We start from the raw sequence: 18,634 nt of genomic DNA, 5'->3' as shown, positions 1-18,634 counted from the left end.
ACATACTTTTTTAGTAGTCGTAAAGTAATTATTTATTCAAAATACATAACTACTCAAGAGAGTATGCGATTTCGGATGCAGCCCTGGACTTGTTTCAGTAAGAGTATTACATTTATATTTTGTCAAAAAAAAGAAACATCTCTAATCATTTACTTATTATTTTCCACAGGACTGGAAGTAAACACAATTATATATTTTAAATACTATTATTTATTACTATTAGTGTTATTACTCATATTTATTATTTTATTTAATGTATTGGGATAATGTACAGGCAGACCATCATTATCGCAAAATAAACCCTTTCTGAATGATACAAGACTCTTCACGGTTGTAGGTTTAATTTGTGACAATGACCAGCTGTTACACTGTAACAAAATATTGTTGGTTTAACTTAAAAAAGTAAGTTACCTGGTCACCAGGTAACACAATGAAGGAGATTGGTTTAATCAACAGAAAGTTATTGTCCCTTGCTTGTTAGCTATCATTAGTCTTTGCTAGCCCTACTGTCATTTTCCTCTCCCAGGTTGTTGAGACGTTCTCCTGCTCGTGAGTCCTCCACTCCCGCTCAGCTTAGGTAATTGAGTTGAGTGAGAAGTTAACCACCTGCCTCAATGGCAAGGAATTCTGGTGCCCCTCCCTCTCAGGAGGGTCACATTGTCCAGCCCCTCTCCCACCGGTGTAATCCCTTCCACTGGGACAAAGGACCTACCCACGGGCCACAGAGGTACATTAACCCACCAGCCAGCGAGCCCTCTGACCTGAGCGGCAGAGCCCCGTTCATCCAGCCCAGCTAACAGCTACCGGCACTCGGCACATCAAAGCCGAGAGCTGAGCTCGTGTGTGCAGTTACTTATTCATGCGGGCCTGGGAGACAGTCCATGGAGATGAAACGGCAGTGGCGAGGAGGAGACCCACTGATGTGCAGAATGGAACAGCTCCCCTGTGGTCTCAGTAAGGAGTTAGAAAAGCCAGATCCGACGCTGGTTGGTGCTGTGATCTATGTCGCAGCGCTGAGGGGATATCTGGCCCCTACATCAAACATCTTGTCCCAATAATGCGGCCTGTTATCAGAGCGAGTGATGCCCACAGCTTGGCTTTAGCCGACTGTGTACTGTACTGTGATCTGCTGTAGTTGAGCTGCAGCATTTGTGATGTGGAGATTATGTCAGACATATCGGCGACATGTGAATCCAATACACTGTGAAGGCCGTGGAAGAAGGGAAATTCAGTATTGTTGATCTTTAAGCGCATTGTGTTAAAGTGAAGTGAGACCAAGCAGAATGGTTGGCCGCGTCCGAAATCGCATACTTTCTTGAGCAGGCACTTATTTTGAATAAGTGATTACTTCACGACTGTATGAATATGTGTATGAATATAATCCGGACATACATTCGCCATGTTGTCATTATCATGTGACCTACCAGCGCCAGTGCGTCGCTTCACTGCCATTCATAAATCCTTTCCAGTGGCCTCATGGGATAGTAAAGTGTCCATCGTATGCACACTTCAGAATCTCGGCGGAAGTAGTAGGTCATCCGGTTACTTTTTGCCTACTGTTTTATGAGTACTGTGAATCCAGACATACTTCTTTTGTCACATACTTTTTTTCGCCTACTATATAGTAGGGATGTATGTGATTTCGGATGCAGCCGTAGTTTTCGAACTGGTGTCAAGAACCACTCCTCTCATCTGCTATTGGTTGGTTAAACAGGTAGCCACACCCCCAAACCCACAGCATCAGTTGAGCCAGTGTTGCTATGTAGGCTGGTCGAAATGTTCAAACAAAATAAACACTGTTTTGACAAAGTGGCGAAGTGTAATGGTAATCAACCAACAATTGGCTTACTTATAGTTGAAGGGATAATTAAAGAATAATGTTATCATTTATTCACCCTCATGTCATTCCAAACCTTCAAGTAGGCCTATTTCTTCTGTGAAACAAAATATTTTGAAGAATTTTTCCATACGATAAAATGCTTTGGACCCTTTGACCTTTAATCTATGGACAAAAAAGACTTATGTATTCTATTAATAACGTGAATACGACTACATGACACATGACTAGTATGTGGACACACAAATATCACACTTACATATTATTTCAAAACCAGTTCTCCTCATTGTATTTAAAGGTCTTAACCAAAAGGAAAACATACTTTTGGCCATATAGCGTATTTGATCACATTGTGTTTCTCCTTCATGGGCTGCAGTGAGATGCAGGGGGCGTGTCCTCGGACGGGCCGCGCCCCCGCTGCCCCAGCATCAGTCAGAGACGGAAGAGGAGGTGAGGTTGCCATGGGAACAGATGCTCTGTATTAACCAGGAGGGAAACAAACAGTAGCGTTTCATAAAGTAGTGTTCTTGAAAAGCAGGCTTGGTGTTGTGCAGAAGAAACTGGAGCTTTTTTGAGTATTTGTGTAAGGACAAAACCGGTGCCATTTAGTTGTGTGTGTGTGTGTGTGTGTGTGTACTAATGTTTTTTTTTCAAGTTGTGTTGAAGTAAGCATGAAGAGTCAAATAGATTTTGCAGGGATCTTTTTAAACCTTTGCAACAAGGGGAGATTGATTGGCCTTGCTATTGTAAAAGTGAGAGGCAATGCTTTGGTATCTTTTTCTTTAGTAAAAATCGTTATGGCAAATACAGTCCTTGGATTCAAGTATTCCACCTCTGTAAAAAAATGAAAGCTCATGTTCAGCACAGCGTACCTTATTGCAGAGGAATTGTTCACCCAAAAATGATTTACTCAATTTTGAAGAATATTGATGATGTTCTTTTCTGTACAACTAAAAAATGTAAATTGAAAAATCCAAAAATTGACTTCAAAGCATCGTAAAAGTAATCCACGTGATATTTGCTATACATCATATTATAGCTTTGTGTGATTAACATTCAAATCATTATTCATTGATAATCTTCCCCTCCACTTTAGTTTTCTCTTTCATGCTTGAGCATATTTGAACTTGCTGCATGATAACATTACGGCATGTTTGACTTTTGATGTCACCAAAAACAATTGGTATCTATTAAACGTTCACAAGAGAACGAGAGATACAGTGGAGGACAAGAGTTTCCGCAAATAATAATTCTAATTTTAGGGTGAACTGTTCCTTTAAAAAAATGGTAATTTGAGATGTATCATGATGCATGCATATCTTCCTTATATGATATGTATTGACTTTTGTTGGTGAGTGTTACAATGCTACTTACTGGCATACAAATGCAAAGCATTTCTGCAAGAATGTAGCCACATATTTAGGATTAGGTGGGAACAAATGTAATTATTTGAGTATCCAGCATGTATCAAAAAACATGTATCAGTCAACCACTAATCTAAATATGGAGTAAGACCTCCTCAATACCTAAATATCATGTTTGTCATGATTTAATCTGATATCTGCAATGCTTTACCTGCTGAACTAGTACTGCAAAGTTCGCACCCTCAAATCGCCTCTCCTCCTTTCTGTCTTGCTCCCCATGTGGACACACAGGAAAGACGGGAGAAGCCAGCGAGAGATACTTCTCGCGGTAGTTGGATGTCAGTGGCGTACCTGATTTCGACCGTGAAGCGACTGCAGCAGCACCCTCCCTCTTTCGCTCTCTCGTATTCTCTCACGCTCTCCCTTGTAAGCTCCCTGAATAAATTTTTTTTTTATCCATCGCCACACAGTTTCATTGTTCCCCTGTGCTTTGTAACTATGGCAGGCATGAAATTCACCTAAACGCAGAAAGCGGCTTCCCAGCCCCAACCTTCATACCCATCCCCTCCGCCTTCTTTCCCCGCCCCCCCTTCAATAATATTTATAGTGCAATCTTTTTCTCACCCCCATCTTCTTTTTAGGGAATTTTTTTCCTTTTCTTTTTCACAAGTCCAATGCCATGCCTCAGCCTCCCACTCTCCCATCCCCTTTTTTTGCCCCAGCCCTCTCCCTTCGAGCTGACAGATACACTGTTCTCTCTTTCTTCGCCTTTCACCTCCCTCCGCCCGTCCTGCCGGCCCGGCACAATGCCGACGCTTTCTCCCGCGGCCGGCCGAATGCTGCCGTGAACTAACAATATCAGCGAGGCTGTCTCAATGCCAGGGAGCCCCATTGTGTGCTGCCAGAGGGGTGTTAACACCCATGTCTGGACCCAATGAATAGTATTATTGTGTCTGAGACATGCAGCTCGCCCCCTCGGTTGCACCCTGCCCCCAAACTCAGAAGCGGTCCCCCATTTTTCAGCACTTAACCTACTTAAAGACAACGTCATTTTGAGGTGAAACTTTGAGCACTGGAACACGTACAAGTGTCGTTTAAAAATAATCATTGTAGTTTAGTCGCCGGGTAAAATATGAACGGGTGTGGGATGTTCCCACGGTCAAGAAAAGTCCATAAATAACATGGAAAATGTGATTCCCTGGCCCGGAAAAGTCTTTAGTCAAGTTGCTCGCTTTACAAGTTCTGTTTAAACCGCCTGTTTAAAGTCCCGGTTTTGTCCGCTGTACGGGGGAAGCATCAGCATAGGGGCTCTAAGTGCACTTGGCAGACAGTTTCTTTCAGCCTGACATCCTTAACTCAAAAAATCTCCTGCCTCAGCTTTTTTATTCCAAGGTTAGAAAGTTCACATTACTAACTGAGAGCAGATGCCAAAACATTCACCTTGCACATCTCCCTGATCAAAGCTGCGGATTGACATTTGCAATGGGCAAAATGCTGAAAGTTAAGCTAAACTTGTTTTCTCTCTCTCTCTCCCTCGCTGTTGTTTTGGCAGGAGTCGGAAGACGAGCGGAGAGTGGGAGTAGTGATAGTGGTGGAGGAGTGAACCCGGAGCAGGTGAACACAGCTGCGGACCGCCATGGGCTCTCTTCCATCGGTCCCGACTCTCCGTCTTCGGGTCTCTGAGAGACGGCAGGGGCCAGCCAGGGAGCGTCGGAGTGGGCAGGCGAGGCAGCTCGCTTTCCCCGCCGGCTACTGGCTCCTCAGCAGCGAGGAGGGAGAGAAATCAATACTGAGGAGAGATGCTGCCAGGGGTCGCCCAACGCTGCCTCCAGCCATGGAGCCATGGGAGCCTGTGTTCCGCTTTCTCTCTCTCTCAGCCCAATCTCAGTCAACTTGCATCAGCTAAAGAGAGGGCCAACAGCCTTGACGCTCTTCATGCAACACTGAGTGTGTGCGTGTGCGTGTGTGGTTCTGCCAGAGGGCCTTTCCAGGCTCGGCATCACTTGATAAAACTTTGCCTGCTGGAGAACGAGTAGAAAAAGAATGTCAAAGGTCTTTTTTTCCCCCGTCTTTGATTCCTTTTTCGCTATGAGTGCACATTCCCCCTGACTGTTGTAATGAGTGCTTGACGGAGATCTCTTTTACGCTAAATCAAGAGGCCTTCTTTTTTTAGTGGTCCTCCTCCTAAGCATGCACAAAGTGCTCTACATCTGATGGGCCGGGATAAGAGAGCATTTTGAATTCTTTTTCACCTTTTCCACCATGGTTGGATTTTTTTGATGGTTGCCACTATTCGAGTGGCTTGGAAAAGGACTTGGCTTTGATTTGTAGGTGAAGGGCTTGGCACTTCGTAATGGCTTTCACCCTTGACCAAAGCACTTGATGGGTATTAATAAAATCATGGACCAATGGAGAACAGTGCGAGATGGAGCAAGTTCCAGAAAAGTTGCTCCTGCAAGGCCACAGATCCGCTTGGGATGTGAACGACTGAAACGTGGCCTGCCCGCGATGCCAACAATTCGAAAAGTGGTTGCACTGGATAGTTCCTGTGTCCCTGGATGCTCAACAGGAACGCGTTGGATTCGGTAAGGAAAGATTTCAGTAATCTGTCACGCGTGGGTTCAGTAACATCAGCTTTACGTTGTGTTCCAGTTGATGGGGTGTCTTGTTTTAAGGTCCTGATTTGCGTTATGTTAATCGAACAAAGTGGCAGATGATTGTATAGATTTCCGTCATCCTGTCTCGTCTTCACTGGGCAGCGCCTTCGACAAAATGGCCGCCCATGCCTGCCAGCTGTCTCCCTGCCAAGATGGCGGCACTTTAAACGCTGCCCATCTGCCTAATCAAGGGCCAATATGCAGATTCCAGATAATTGCATTTGCATATGCTTATTTCCCTCTCCCGTTATTGGTGGGGCCAGTTAACCACGCCGCCTTTGAACACGCAGGACATATGCACATGTTTCCTTTATCGCTTAAATCTTTTTACAGTCTGTCTGCTTTATGTTAAGCTGCAGTAGCGTTCTATCATTGGAAATGGGTGAAAAATATGGCATTAACACACACAAAGCATCTGATGCCTGTGCCATCTGTGACATCTGTGACTGGGTAGTCTAGCTACATAAATCCCTCACTCGCAGGGCCCGGTTCCAGACAGCCTCCCATAATGACCTCATTAGCATGCACAGCACTCCTCACTGTAGGCCCTGGTGCACTGCTGTGCCGTGGGACCCGACAATCCGCGCCCTTCACACAAACGCTCGCCGGGCAACATTGTGTTCCTCCTTACAATACAAAACTTCACACTTGTTTTATTACAATCATGTCAGTGGAGCTGAAGATCTGAAAGGGGCTTAGGCAGTTAGCCTGCATGCTCAGGGAGATGTCTGTGTACATGTCTGCTGGATTTTTCAGCCAGGCTAATGAAGAAGTTGTTGGGTTGATTCAGATTTGATTTATTTTATTTTCATTTCAATTGATTTTAAGCTGTATGTGCTGTTTCACGAAAACACAGAGTTTAAAAAGTCCTCAATAGATGTAAACTATTTAGCTTGAAATTGCAGCATCGTAGTAGTCGAAACTGACTAGATCCAAACTCGCGCAAAGACATAATAATTTGTACTAGATGGCAAAATGGCAAGAAATTGTACAAGTTGGGTTTTACAAAAATGCATGACCCAAACCGTAAAGCTTGTATGAAAGGGTACTACGTTTATACATTTTTCTCCTATTACATTTGCGCGACAAATTTTCGCCATCTTGTACGAACCATTACGAGTCATGATGAAGTGTGATGACTAGATCCTGTCTCTTATTATTATGTTTCATAGTGATAAAAGGGGTGAAATTCTGAAACTAGGGTGGGATGACTAGTACCGTACGGCAGTAAAAAGAAAAATGTCTTCGTAAAGACTGCTCTACGATATTTGTAAGAGCGATAAAGACCCTACAAATTTATTTGGTAGCATTGTTAGGGACAGCATGACGTTGTCTCAGCAACTGTAAACAATTTGACACAATAATATCGAATGCTCGTATTTAAACTATTTTACATACTTAACTCATTCAATCAGTATTTCTCAAAAAAGGTAAAAAAAAAGGGTATTTTTAGCCTATTATAGCTTTGGTTCAAGTCTCTTTTTTCAAATTTGATTAGCTTTTTTTAAAAGTAGCATATTGGATGCTAGTGATGCTAACTAGAATAACTGTCTGGAATAACCGTTTCTCTTATTGGTTTTATCGTTTGTGGTTCATAGGTGTGATATGCCATGTGGGTGGGGTGATTTGGTTTAAATTGGGCGGAGAGGGCAGTTAAAATCTGTGGTGGGTGTGGGGTTATGCATCTGTCTGGACAAGTTGCTGTCTAAAACGCATATTAGCAGCAGAGTGGTACGTCTGGGTCAGGCAGTCTGCGTTTGTTCCATATTTGCATATTTACAACAGCTGGGGAGCCCATATGTTTTAGCCTGAGCCAGACAAAATTATATATAGCCTGACACGCTAGCAAGGCTACCGCACCCTATCCCCCCCCCCCCCCCCCCCCCCAACAAATACACACACTCACACATGCTGCAAATCTAGTGCCATTCAAGTTCTCTTCAAAACACAAAAATATCCCCCTCCCACCTGAAAAAAAAAAGGACAACCAAAAAGCTTTTATGCTAATCGCAGTGTTAGCCATGCGTGTGAGTACACCAGTGCAATTATGCATAATTCAACGCAAAGCTAGGCTGGGAGACTGAGTACAGTAAATCCTGTTAGCAGCCCACAAAGGCGGGAAACGAAAGGAGGAGACGGTGGGGCGAGTGTTACGCCCATTAGGTGCCAGAATAAAGGCCACGTTTTCACTAGGACCCAGCGATATGTTAACCTCCCACCCGTGTTGTACAGGTGTACACGTGTGGTGGACGGCACAAGATTTATGTGTCATAAGATTTTTTATTTTTTTTGGAGAATTTCATTTAATTTATTAGAGCTGCCTTTTTATTATCTGCTGTAACAGCTACATGTACCAGGCTTCAGTTGTTCTCACAATATGAAACCACACTCATATGGCTGTCTTACTTGTAAACCTTTTACACTTCTACCTTGAAGGCCTGAAAGTCTTGAAGCTTAATAACTGGGCTGAACTATCTCAAATGAGTGGTATACTGGCTCCAACGCTCTATCAAAATATAAAAACGACAACATAAAAATTCCCTTCACTGCCAGTCTGCTACAAGCTTTTCTCCAATTCCTGATTAGGCTTGAAGAAAAAAAAAGTCTGGACCGTTCTTACATTCCACGAGTGCTGTAACATCATGTGAGAGCGTTATGGCTCCCCTCTGTGCAGAGACCGGCTTATATGTTTAATGTTTTAATGTTAGCCGTGCCTTAGTGCCGTCTCACCGTTATGAGGGGGTTTCTATGCTCTGAGTACCCGCTGCTTTTATTTGCTTGGTTATTGATTGAATGTGGTCCACCCACAGAAGTAATAGTTGCTAAAAGCATTTATTGGCACTGCTCAGTTCTGCCAGGGTGATATGCAGTTTTTTTTTTTGATTGTGTTCCACCTGTGATCTGACAAGTGGCTAGCCAGGCTAAAGACTCTGGGGAAAAAGGGAAACTGGCTACTCAATGCCTGTGTATTTATTAGCAGCTCATTTAATAATATTTTAAACCTATTTACCACAAAGCATTCATGGATTTTTTGTATAATAAGTCTCTCTTTTTGTCAAATTGATTAGCATTTAGCATGTTAAGCTGCATATGCAGCGTTTAAGAAAAGAATGCTTTTCTATTTTTTTTAAAGCAACTTTCATGAATATATCATACATATAAGCAGTGCATTTTGGAAGATTTTAAGATGTGTATATATATATATATATATATATATATATATATATATATATACAGCATATATGATTAGCATGTCATGTTTGACTTTTGTTTAAGCACTAATAAGTTATTTTTAAGATCAAGTACAATATATGCAATATCAAAAGCATCAAATTGTGCTTCATCTACACAACTTGATCCAAAAAGAGCTACTGGCCCTTTAAAACACACTAGCGTCAACCATGGCTGATTACAGTCTGAGAGAAAACAGGCGTTTATCCAAGTCACTGATTATGTCATTTTTAAGCCAAAACACAGCGCTGCGTGCGTGTGGAGTGTGTGGGGCGCAGAATTATGAAGCGAGGAGTGGAGTGTGTGAAGGAGAGAGCTGGAAATGGGAATGGAGTGCTGTTTGTATGATTAAACTGTCGGCTCGGTGGCACAGGCCACGTTGAAGAGCCGGGCCTGAGATTTGACCGTAATGAAAATGCCCCCGAACTGCACCCCCCACCCTTTCAAAACGTTGCTTCAGACCAGCTCGGGCCTGTCTGTACGCTGAGAAGAGAAAGGAGACGTGGAACAAGATAGACAGACAGGGAGAAAGAGAGGGAATGAGAAAGTACCGTTCCGTGGCAAATGGTTTCGTGGCTGCACGGGATGTAGACGGATGTAGACAGGAAGTGAAAGGTTGGGATGAGGGCTTGACGAGTAAACTTCAAATTGTGCTGTACCTAATATTCGCCCATTAAAGGGGTAGTTCACCCAAAAATTAAAATTTTGTCATTATTTACTCACCCTCATGTCATTCCAAACCTGTATCACTCTCTTTTTTTCTGTGGAACAAAGAAGATATTTTCGAGAAAGGTTTTTTTTCATACAATGGAAGTCAATGGGGTCCAAAATGTTGTTTGGTTCCCAATGTTCTTTATAACATATTCTCTTGTGTTCTGCAGAAGAAAGTCCTACAGTCTTACAATGACATGAGGGTGAGTAGATTATGACAGAATTAAAACATTTTGGTGAACTATCTGAGCGTTTACACTGAAACGCATTTTAATCTGATTTCACTCCACATTTGGATTGCATTAATAAGCATCAGACTTTGTGTTTTTTGTTGTTTAGACTACACAAAATTTAACAGATTTGAGTCAGATATACCCCCCCCCCTCCAATCACTTTCAAATTACTGTAGAGCGGTGTATCCCCTCCCCCTCCCCCCTGACTCGAGGTTGCCAGATAGGCTGCAGGATCCAGCAGGAACGTTTGTAGCTGCAGCTGTGGTAACTAGAGCTGAGCTGGCAACCCGGATGCCGAAACACTACTGACTTTGTGATTGGTAGATAGGTGGAGGGTGGCGCTTCAGGCCAAAACACAACATGACAACATCAACATCAGTTGAGGGCTGCAACTTCACTTTTTAAATGACAATATCCTGGCCGAACTACTGTTGTCAGTGATATAAGTATTTGAAATGAACATGATTTCTTAATGTCTAGTGACATATCAGGGCCACAACGTGAGGTCTTATTTATTTTTTAACGTGCGAAAATTTCGGATGCAAATTTCGTGCAAGGACCTTTACTCTCGCTATCGCGTCCGTCAAAAACTTGGAATATTAGAAGTAAAAACATCGACATAACACATTCATGGGCATCAATCACTTCCCTGAATACTTGCCAGCTAATAAATTAATAATTATTACCTTACGATCCATCTGTTTTCAGATCTACATCATTTAAATATCACGACATCAATGTCTGTCAAAAAATAACGTGCACAATACACACTAGTATTTACGAGAAGCAGAGGTCCAGGGAGTAGGCCTACACGCATTTCCTGAAAAACCCACACTACCGGATGTTTTGACTATGTCATCGCTTTCTGAGAAGAGGGAGAAAATGGCGGCCTGAGCGGCTTCAACATGCTGTCTGTCAGAGAAGATAGTGCATAATATATAAGGCACGTGAGTATAAATTTGTTCTTCACTCGCTGAAATTGAATCGTAATGATCAGAGAACTGAGTGAAATACTTCACACTGCATGCTAAAGAGAATAAATGCCAATCCAATTGAAAAATTTTGCCGGGTTAGTGAACATCGTTCAATGTGTTGGTTTTGACAGACATTTTTTATACTACGCATTCTGATTCTGACATTCCTTATTAAAATTTTTTAAATATATATATTCTTGATTGATCTTTAAAAAAAAAAAAAAAGCCAAAAAAAGCCTGTTAAAAGAGTGATCTCGAGATGAATCCCTGTAGTCGTCCAATGGTGATTTTTATAAAATGTGGCTTGATAACTATCTTAGTTGTTTAAAAGATTAAGGCAATTATCAAAGTTTGGTAAAATGTTGTTTAATTTTCCAATAAAAGATGATACATTTTGATTTATTTCCCCTTAGCAGATTTTGACTCTTATATGACTAAAGGCCTACTCATACCAAGGATGATAACTGTAACAATAACCATAACCATGTTTTAATAATTGTTTTAATTTAATAAGAATAGGAAAGTCCTCATCACTATAACAACACAGAGGAATGATTCATTATATTCACTTTGATTGACAGCCAATTAGAATCTACCCAACTTTAAAGAGCTTAAGCATTTAGAGTGACCAGCAATAAAACTGCAAGCACACTTACTATATAATAAACAGAAAGGTTTCGTTCCTTGGTGTGGACGCTAATAATCTTTATCAGTGGCGTAAGCGGGCTTTAACTAGGAGAAATATCGCAGATAATGGAAGAACGAGCACAGCAAACATTACTCCCTTCCACAAATACTAAAGATTGTCTTGGTTGAGCGTGGGAACGAGTAAAAGTGTCAAAATATTCAGTCATTCGCTGGCTAGACGGCCCAGCTGCTCTATTCAGCTGCAGGTGAAGTAGGACCCTAGAGGTCAAGGTCAGGGGGGTTTGTTGTATGGTCAGACGTCTCGCTACACCCCAAAACGTATTTGACTAGCAAATAAGGGGGCGTCTATTACCGCGGCTTTTCTGCGCAAACCTAGCAACCGTTTTTTACATCTGTGTTCATTTACATGATCCTAAGCATATTTTAATGAAGTCCAAGGACATTTATTTATAGCATCGTTTGCAAGGAATCAACATCGCCGATATGCCACAGTTGTTCCTGCTGTCCATCTCCTGCAGTGTAAACAATGATACCCCTTTAAGAGGAGGGCTTTTCTTCCTCTCAACATGTTTCTCCAAAGAAACCAAGTTTTTGAATAGCGGACGAAGACACCAGCCCACCCTCTGGAAGATTCCATTATTCATCTCCACCTATGCTTCATTAGCTCAGCTGAAAAAGCCCCCCCCAATACCAGCGTCTCAATGGACCGGTCCCCATCTTTCCCAGAGAGCCCCCTCTTCCTTGTCCTTCACCGTTCCCCCTAATCGTCTCAGCTCGCGCTGAAATCAACCTTAGAAACGTCGCTGCTGTGAGCCTCGCTCCTTCCTTCCCCCCTTTCCGGCTCATTCTCTCACCTAGCTCACACACGCATGCACACACACCCACCCACTGCTTAAATCCCTATCAGCATGTCAACAAAATGTCCGCCCAGCTGGGGTTGACACTCGCTCGCCTCTGGAGCTTCACCTCCTCCTCCACCTTCACCCCGATCTCTCATGGTCATTTGTTCTGTCTCTAGAGCTGCTCTAGGACTCAAGTATATGATGTTAGTTTGTGTTTTAATGATGAAATGGTTCTTGCAGAATCCAGTATCTGTGCACTCTGGCGGTCATCAATATGTAGTTTTTAACTAAAATATGGCTGATATAATGCTGAAAAGTAACTCAAATTAGAAAATTATTGTTATTAGAATGAGCATTAAGTAAAAAAATAATAATATACACATATATGTATATATATATATCTTGCATCCCTAATATTATATATATATATATATATATATATATATATATATATATATATATATATATATATATATATAGTATTAGGGATGCAAGATATATCAGCCACCATATCGGTATCGGCCGATATATGTTCATTTTTAATGTTATCATTATCGGCCCGATAAGTAAATTTGGTCGATATATTAAAGCCGATAAATAATAGATTATTTCCTTCAGCTGATACACTTCAAATGCGCTCTGTTCACCATGATGGTTTTGAATTGCTTGAAATATGATTGGAATCACTTGAAAAAAGGAAAATACAGTTAAGTGCAACACAAGTCTGTCATATAGGCTACATAAAATTATAATGAGAACATCGGGAAAACATGGGAGAAACTCAGGAGAATAGATCTTATTCAAATCAGCGCCATTTTTGATTTTCAACGGGAATGAAAGCGAGGCTGTGAGGTATAGGCATGCATCTCTTCAGTGGGTTGAACTGTTATTTAAGGTGTTTTGGGGTTGTTCTGCTGATGAAACACTGAAAAGATCTTTCAGAGAAATTTCAGTGTACAAAAAACTCCAGACAAACATGAGCTGTGGAAACTTTTAATTGATCTGGGAGCTTTATGCAGCTTTTTACTGCAGATCCCATTGAAAACACGGGTAAGTCTGTCCCTCACAGCCTTTCATACAGGTCATGCTTCTCTGAATAAGGTCTATAACATATAGACACGTAAAACATCAAAGCAAACAAGACCGAACACGAACTGAGGAAACTCAGGGCTTAAATACATGGGGAGGGTAATCAAGGTAAAACAGAACATATTTTTAAATGTTTGTTTAAACATTTGGCAAGTATAACCAGAATACTGAATTATCTACTTATTTTTACACATGTGGACGTCCAGTTGTGTATGTTTATGTGCATTTTAGAAATTAGGCATATGGACATATTTATACCTAATCTGTCCCCTAAAATCGTTTCCATTGGTGTTACCCTGGTGTAGTCAGGTTGATTCAGTCATACTAAGAAATAATTTTGACTCATATAATTATTGTTATTACATTTTTCGTTTACCTGACCAAAACATTTTTGTACATGTTGATTTCTGTATTTGCATTAGTTTGACTTTGCTGTTTTATAATATTCTAATGCATTTGGCACATCCTGTCCTGCTTAGCAGCTCTTTTCCCATCTGGATTGTTCGGTTATGATAACGTAATTATGGGATTGCAGTAAGATCGTGACACTGTGGTAAATATGTGGCAGATTTAGTCGAGAAGCTGTCTGATATGCCTGTATATTATGTTTTTTTTGGACACTGTCTTGCTCAGTGGAGTCTCAGCGGTGCTTAGTGTCTGCCAGCCTAGCACAATTTGCATGTAAATGTATTCAGATGAAGGCAAGCAGGGAGACCACCAGCTTTGCTGGATCTTGTGTACCAGAATACAGGTGTCTGTAAAAATGAGTCACATCCCAGCAGTAGATTATGAGAAGAAGAAAATGCCTGTATTGCCAGAACAGGTCACATAAACCCCCAATAAATCGCATCTGAAAGTAATTACATTCACCTAAAGCTCTGTGATCCACACTGAATAATGAGTTTTTACGTTCAGCTCCCGACACGTCAACCCCGTTGTTTTGCATTTCAGACAGGCACGTTGCAGGCAGCCATAAGGAAGTATCCTGGGGTCCTCATGCTGACAGCGGAGAGAGACGGGCGAGGGAGGGAGCGTGATGGTCTACAGTACAGTACTGGCTGTGTCCGAAATCTAAAGTGAATGACTAAACAGGCAGCATTTTGTGTATGGAGCTAATTTTTAGGGAAACGTGTTTCAGATAGGCTTTTAAGAGGCCATAAAATCATGTCTAATCATGAGCAAATATTAAGTGACGACAATGCTTTTTGTTAATCCATAGACATTTAAAAATATGAGCGTTCACACTGACACATTTGAATCTGGTTTCACACCACATTTAAATTGGATTTGTAAACACCAAATTTCATGTGTTTTGTTTTTTGTTTTGATTACACAAACACAAACATTTGTGTCAGATATGCCTGAAAAAACAGATTTGTATGCTGCTGCTTGTCTGAATAAGGCTTACAATGACCTATATGGTCACCGTGATTTTGCCAAGTAAAACATGTTCCTGGATCAACATATATCAACATTCCTGTCTGAATATTTAGCCCTAACCCTATTGCTACTCATAAACCTAACCCTACCCATAAGTTATCCCTAAAATCAGAGGGAAATGATAAGGGTGAATAACACTGATGTAGAAGCACCTAACCCTGGTTGTTGCTCAAATCTGATTGGTTGATTGGAATGTTGTTCCAGGATCAACAAAGGTGTTGAACCAGGATCATGTTGTACTTGGTGAAATAATGTTCACCCTATCCCCCCCCCCCATGATAGAGCATGGGAACGAGTAAAAGTGTCAAATATTCAGTCATTCGCTGGCTAGACGGCCCAGCTGCTCTATTCAGCTGCAGGTGAAGAAGGACCCTAGAGGTCAAGGTCAGGGGGGTTTGTCGTCTCGCTACACCCTGAAACAAATTTGACTGGCAAATAGGGGCACAATTATTACTGCGACATAGGATGTAAATGTTCGTTTCACTGCAGACCTGGCAACCCTAGGGAAGTCTATATATCCTTTCTTTCTCTTATAGTGCTTAAAGTTTTCTTTGCTGAGTCCATAAAGAAGAGTTGTTTTAAAGCAGTGTTAAACAGGGGAACAAAGATTGGTATGAGCCCCCCTTTATGGAGAGAGGGGTCTCATTGGAGACTGGATGCTTTTCTCCACTGGCCTTGCCTGGTGTCTGTCTCTCATTCAGCCTCTGTAAAGCCCAGCAGAATACATGATTGAAGAAACAGTGATCCAGTGGCATGTATTTTAACACCTTTTTACAACTTTTCGAAAAGCATAGTTTGCACTTACTATGATAATATTATCAGAAGGTAGAATTATTACTGTAGTATCAAATTGAAAGTAAATTTAGTATAAATATAATATTATTAAATGTCCATTTTATTACTTATTTTTAAACATTAAATATAAAGACTGAAAAAACGTTTTGTTTTATTAAAATTTTATTAAACAGATTTTCTGAAAATATTTTAAAAGCACAATAATTATTAAATTAAAATATGTAATAACATATATATTTAACATGTTAATATTTTAATAATATAGTAATACATTAAATATAAGACATTTTATTATTTTTATTTTGTATTTATATTACATTTTAATAAAGTATACTTTTAGTTTTAGTTTAATGTGCCACGTCAAGACAGTTCTTTCATTACAGTTTTTAATTATTTGTAATAAATGAATAACATAAATATTATAATTGAAAATAAAACTATTTTAAAATAAAAAACATATTTAGTCACATTCAATTTTTATAAAATATATATTTTATTTTGATAATAAAGTAGTCATTCTCTATATTTTAAAAGCTTTATTTTGTTACAATTTATTATAAAATAATTTATAAATAATAAAATGGGAGAAAAGAACTAAAACTAAAATGATACCAAAAATATTTAACTTGTAAAAATATTAGATATTTTATAATGTATTTTATTTTTATTTATTGTTTAATAATGTTTTAGTAATATTTAAACTAATTGTAAATATAAAAATGTTCCTTAATCATTTCAATAATAAATAAGAACATAAACGTTCTATGTAAATGGTCTAGTGGTTAGTGCATGAGCTCTGACACTTTAATCTGTGGCGCTCCTGTGGATGATGCAAGTTCAAGTCTGGCTCACAACATTCCCTGCCATTGCTGCTCCCCATCACTTCCTTTCCTCTCTCCTGACAGTGTGTATCATTAGGCCAAAAGGCCTAAACTAAATGAAAACGAATGCGGGTCATTTCAGCTGCATGATTCCAGGCTCCTCCTCTTCCCTGCAGAATGATGCAACTAACCAGTTAGCAAGCTGTGTTAACCGAGCGAACCCTTTTTTATTCGGTGCACTGGACGTTTGCCAGTACGAGTGTGTTTAGTGAGCATATGCTTCCTTCCATACAGGGCCTCCCTTCTGCGCCACCTTTATTTCAAACGCCGCTCCTCGTACAAGCCCGATTCATGACTGAGTGATGCAGAATTAGTATGCAGCCAACAGCTTGCCTCAAATAATAGGACCCAGGAGCGGTAGCAGAAGTCCAGGGGGGTTAACCAGCGCTCTGCCCCTCACCCTCCAGTCCTGGACTCAAATCTTAATGGGACATCAGACTAGACTGTCTGAATCGAGGACTAGCCCCCACCCTCCACAAAATCCCTGCCTGCATCCTAGGCGCTTTCCTTCTCTATGGAGGGGATGGGGGGGGGGTCCCAGATGGGCGATTCCTGCCCCCATCCAAACGCTGGGTACATTAGAACGTCTCCTGGCGGCTTTGGTGCGACTCGTCCTCCCAACCTGTTCCCTACGGTTGCTAGCCTAGCATCAAGCTAGCTGTTTGTTTACAGTAGGAGAATTCAAATAAATCACATCCACGCCTCTCGTCCAATAAAACGCGTCCCGTTTCAGACGCTATGAACATTTTATCTCTGTAAGATGGAGATGAAATAACTTTGAAACTAGATCTACCATAATATTGTACAGTTGTTGTTTTTCAGCTGTTTTGGGTTTACCTTTGTGTTATTGTACTTTATTATCTTGATGGTTTTGGTCTGGTTTGAAAGATCTCACTCAAATTCATCAGAAATGCACTGCAAAAATATTTGCATTCTATAGACAAAATACATATTGTGTTTGAATTTTTATTTACAGATTTTTTAAAACTATATATGTATGCATACATGTGTGTGTGTGTGTGTGTTTGTATATATATATATATATATATGTTAGTGCTGTCAAATCGATTATTCGCATCAAGTTTTTGTTAACATAATATGCATATGTGTGTGTGTGTGTGTGTGTATGTCCTTGTATATATACATATATAAATAATAATATATATATATATATATATATATATATATATATATATATGTTAGTGCTGTCAAATCGATTATTCGCATCGTTTTTGTTAACATAATATGCATATAAATGTGTGTGTGTGTGTGTGTGTGTGTGTATGTCCGTGTATATATACATATATAAATATATATATATATATATATAAATATATATATATATATATACACACACACACACACATGTATATTATGTAAACAAAACCTTTTCTTAGATGCGATTATTCGCGATTAATCGATTTTACTGCACTAATATAAATATATATATATATATATATATATATATATATATATATATATATATATATATTGAATTATTATATTCAAATAAAATACGATTATGGCAGCCATGTTTGACTTCCATAACTCATGACTTGTACCATGACCAAGCAGACTAGACGTTGCGCACTGATGATTAAGCAGGGTCAGTCGTTGAGCTGTCTGCACCTCAATCCCCAGAGGTGATATTAAGCACCCTAGACTGGAACCAACAAGCACCCCCCACCCCCACAGCCCTGAGGTCAATCCCACTGCCCAGACAGTCCTTCCCCTGACCCCTGTCTGGCTCTAGGCTCGGGGTCAAACATCACGGCTGATAAAGTCTGCTTCCCCGCCCCTTCAACCTGCGTGCTGGTAGACACACTCATGCCGTGGCGTGGCACACACGCAGCGTCATCCCCACACACACGTGACTCTGAGCATCCCGGCATCCGTGTGCTGTCAATCAACTCTCAACCCCCTCCCTTCTCA

General features: G+C 40.5%; 1 protein-coding gene across 5 annotated transcripts in view; it reads left to right on the top strand.

Annotated features, from left to right (window-relative positions):
- The window catches only part of LOC311085104 (uncharacterized protein), a 42,877-nt gene that overhangs the window by 23,570 nt on the left and 673 nt on the right, over positions 1-18,634 (top strand). For all 5 annotated transcript variants that reach the window (XR_014606738.1, XR_014606739.1, XR_014606740.1 and 2 more), the window contains one exon: positions 4,754-5,786. Coding sequence is in view for 2 of the 5 variants with exons in the window: in XM_084117523.1 (XP_083973649.1) it covers positions 4,754-4,884 (131 nt within the window). In the remaining 3 variants the exon portion in view is untranslated. The remainder of the gene's footprint in view (positions 1-4,753; positions 5,787-18,634) is intronic.

The sequence above is a fragment of the Abramis brama genome (assembly GCF_963993115.1).
Source record: "Abramis brama genome assembly, chromosome: 6".
NCBI lineage: Eukaryota > Metazoa > Chordata > Actinopteri > Cypriniformes > Leuciscidae > Abramis > Abramis brama.
This window is presented reverse-complemented; position numbering and strand designations above follow the sequence as displayed.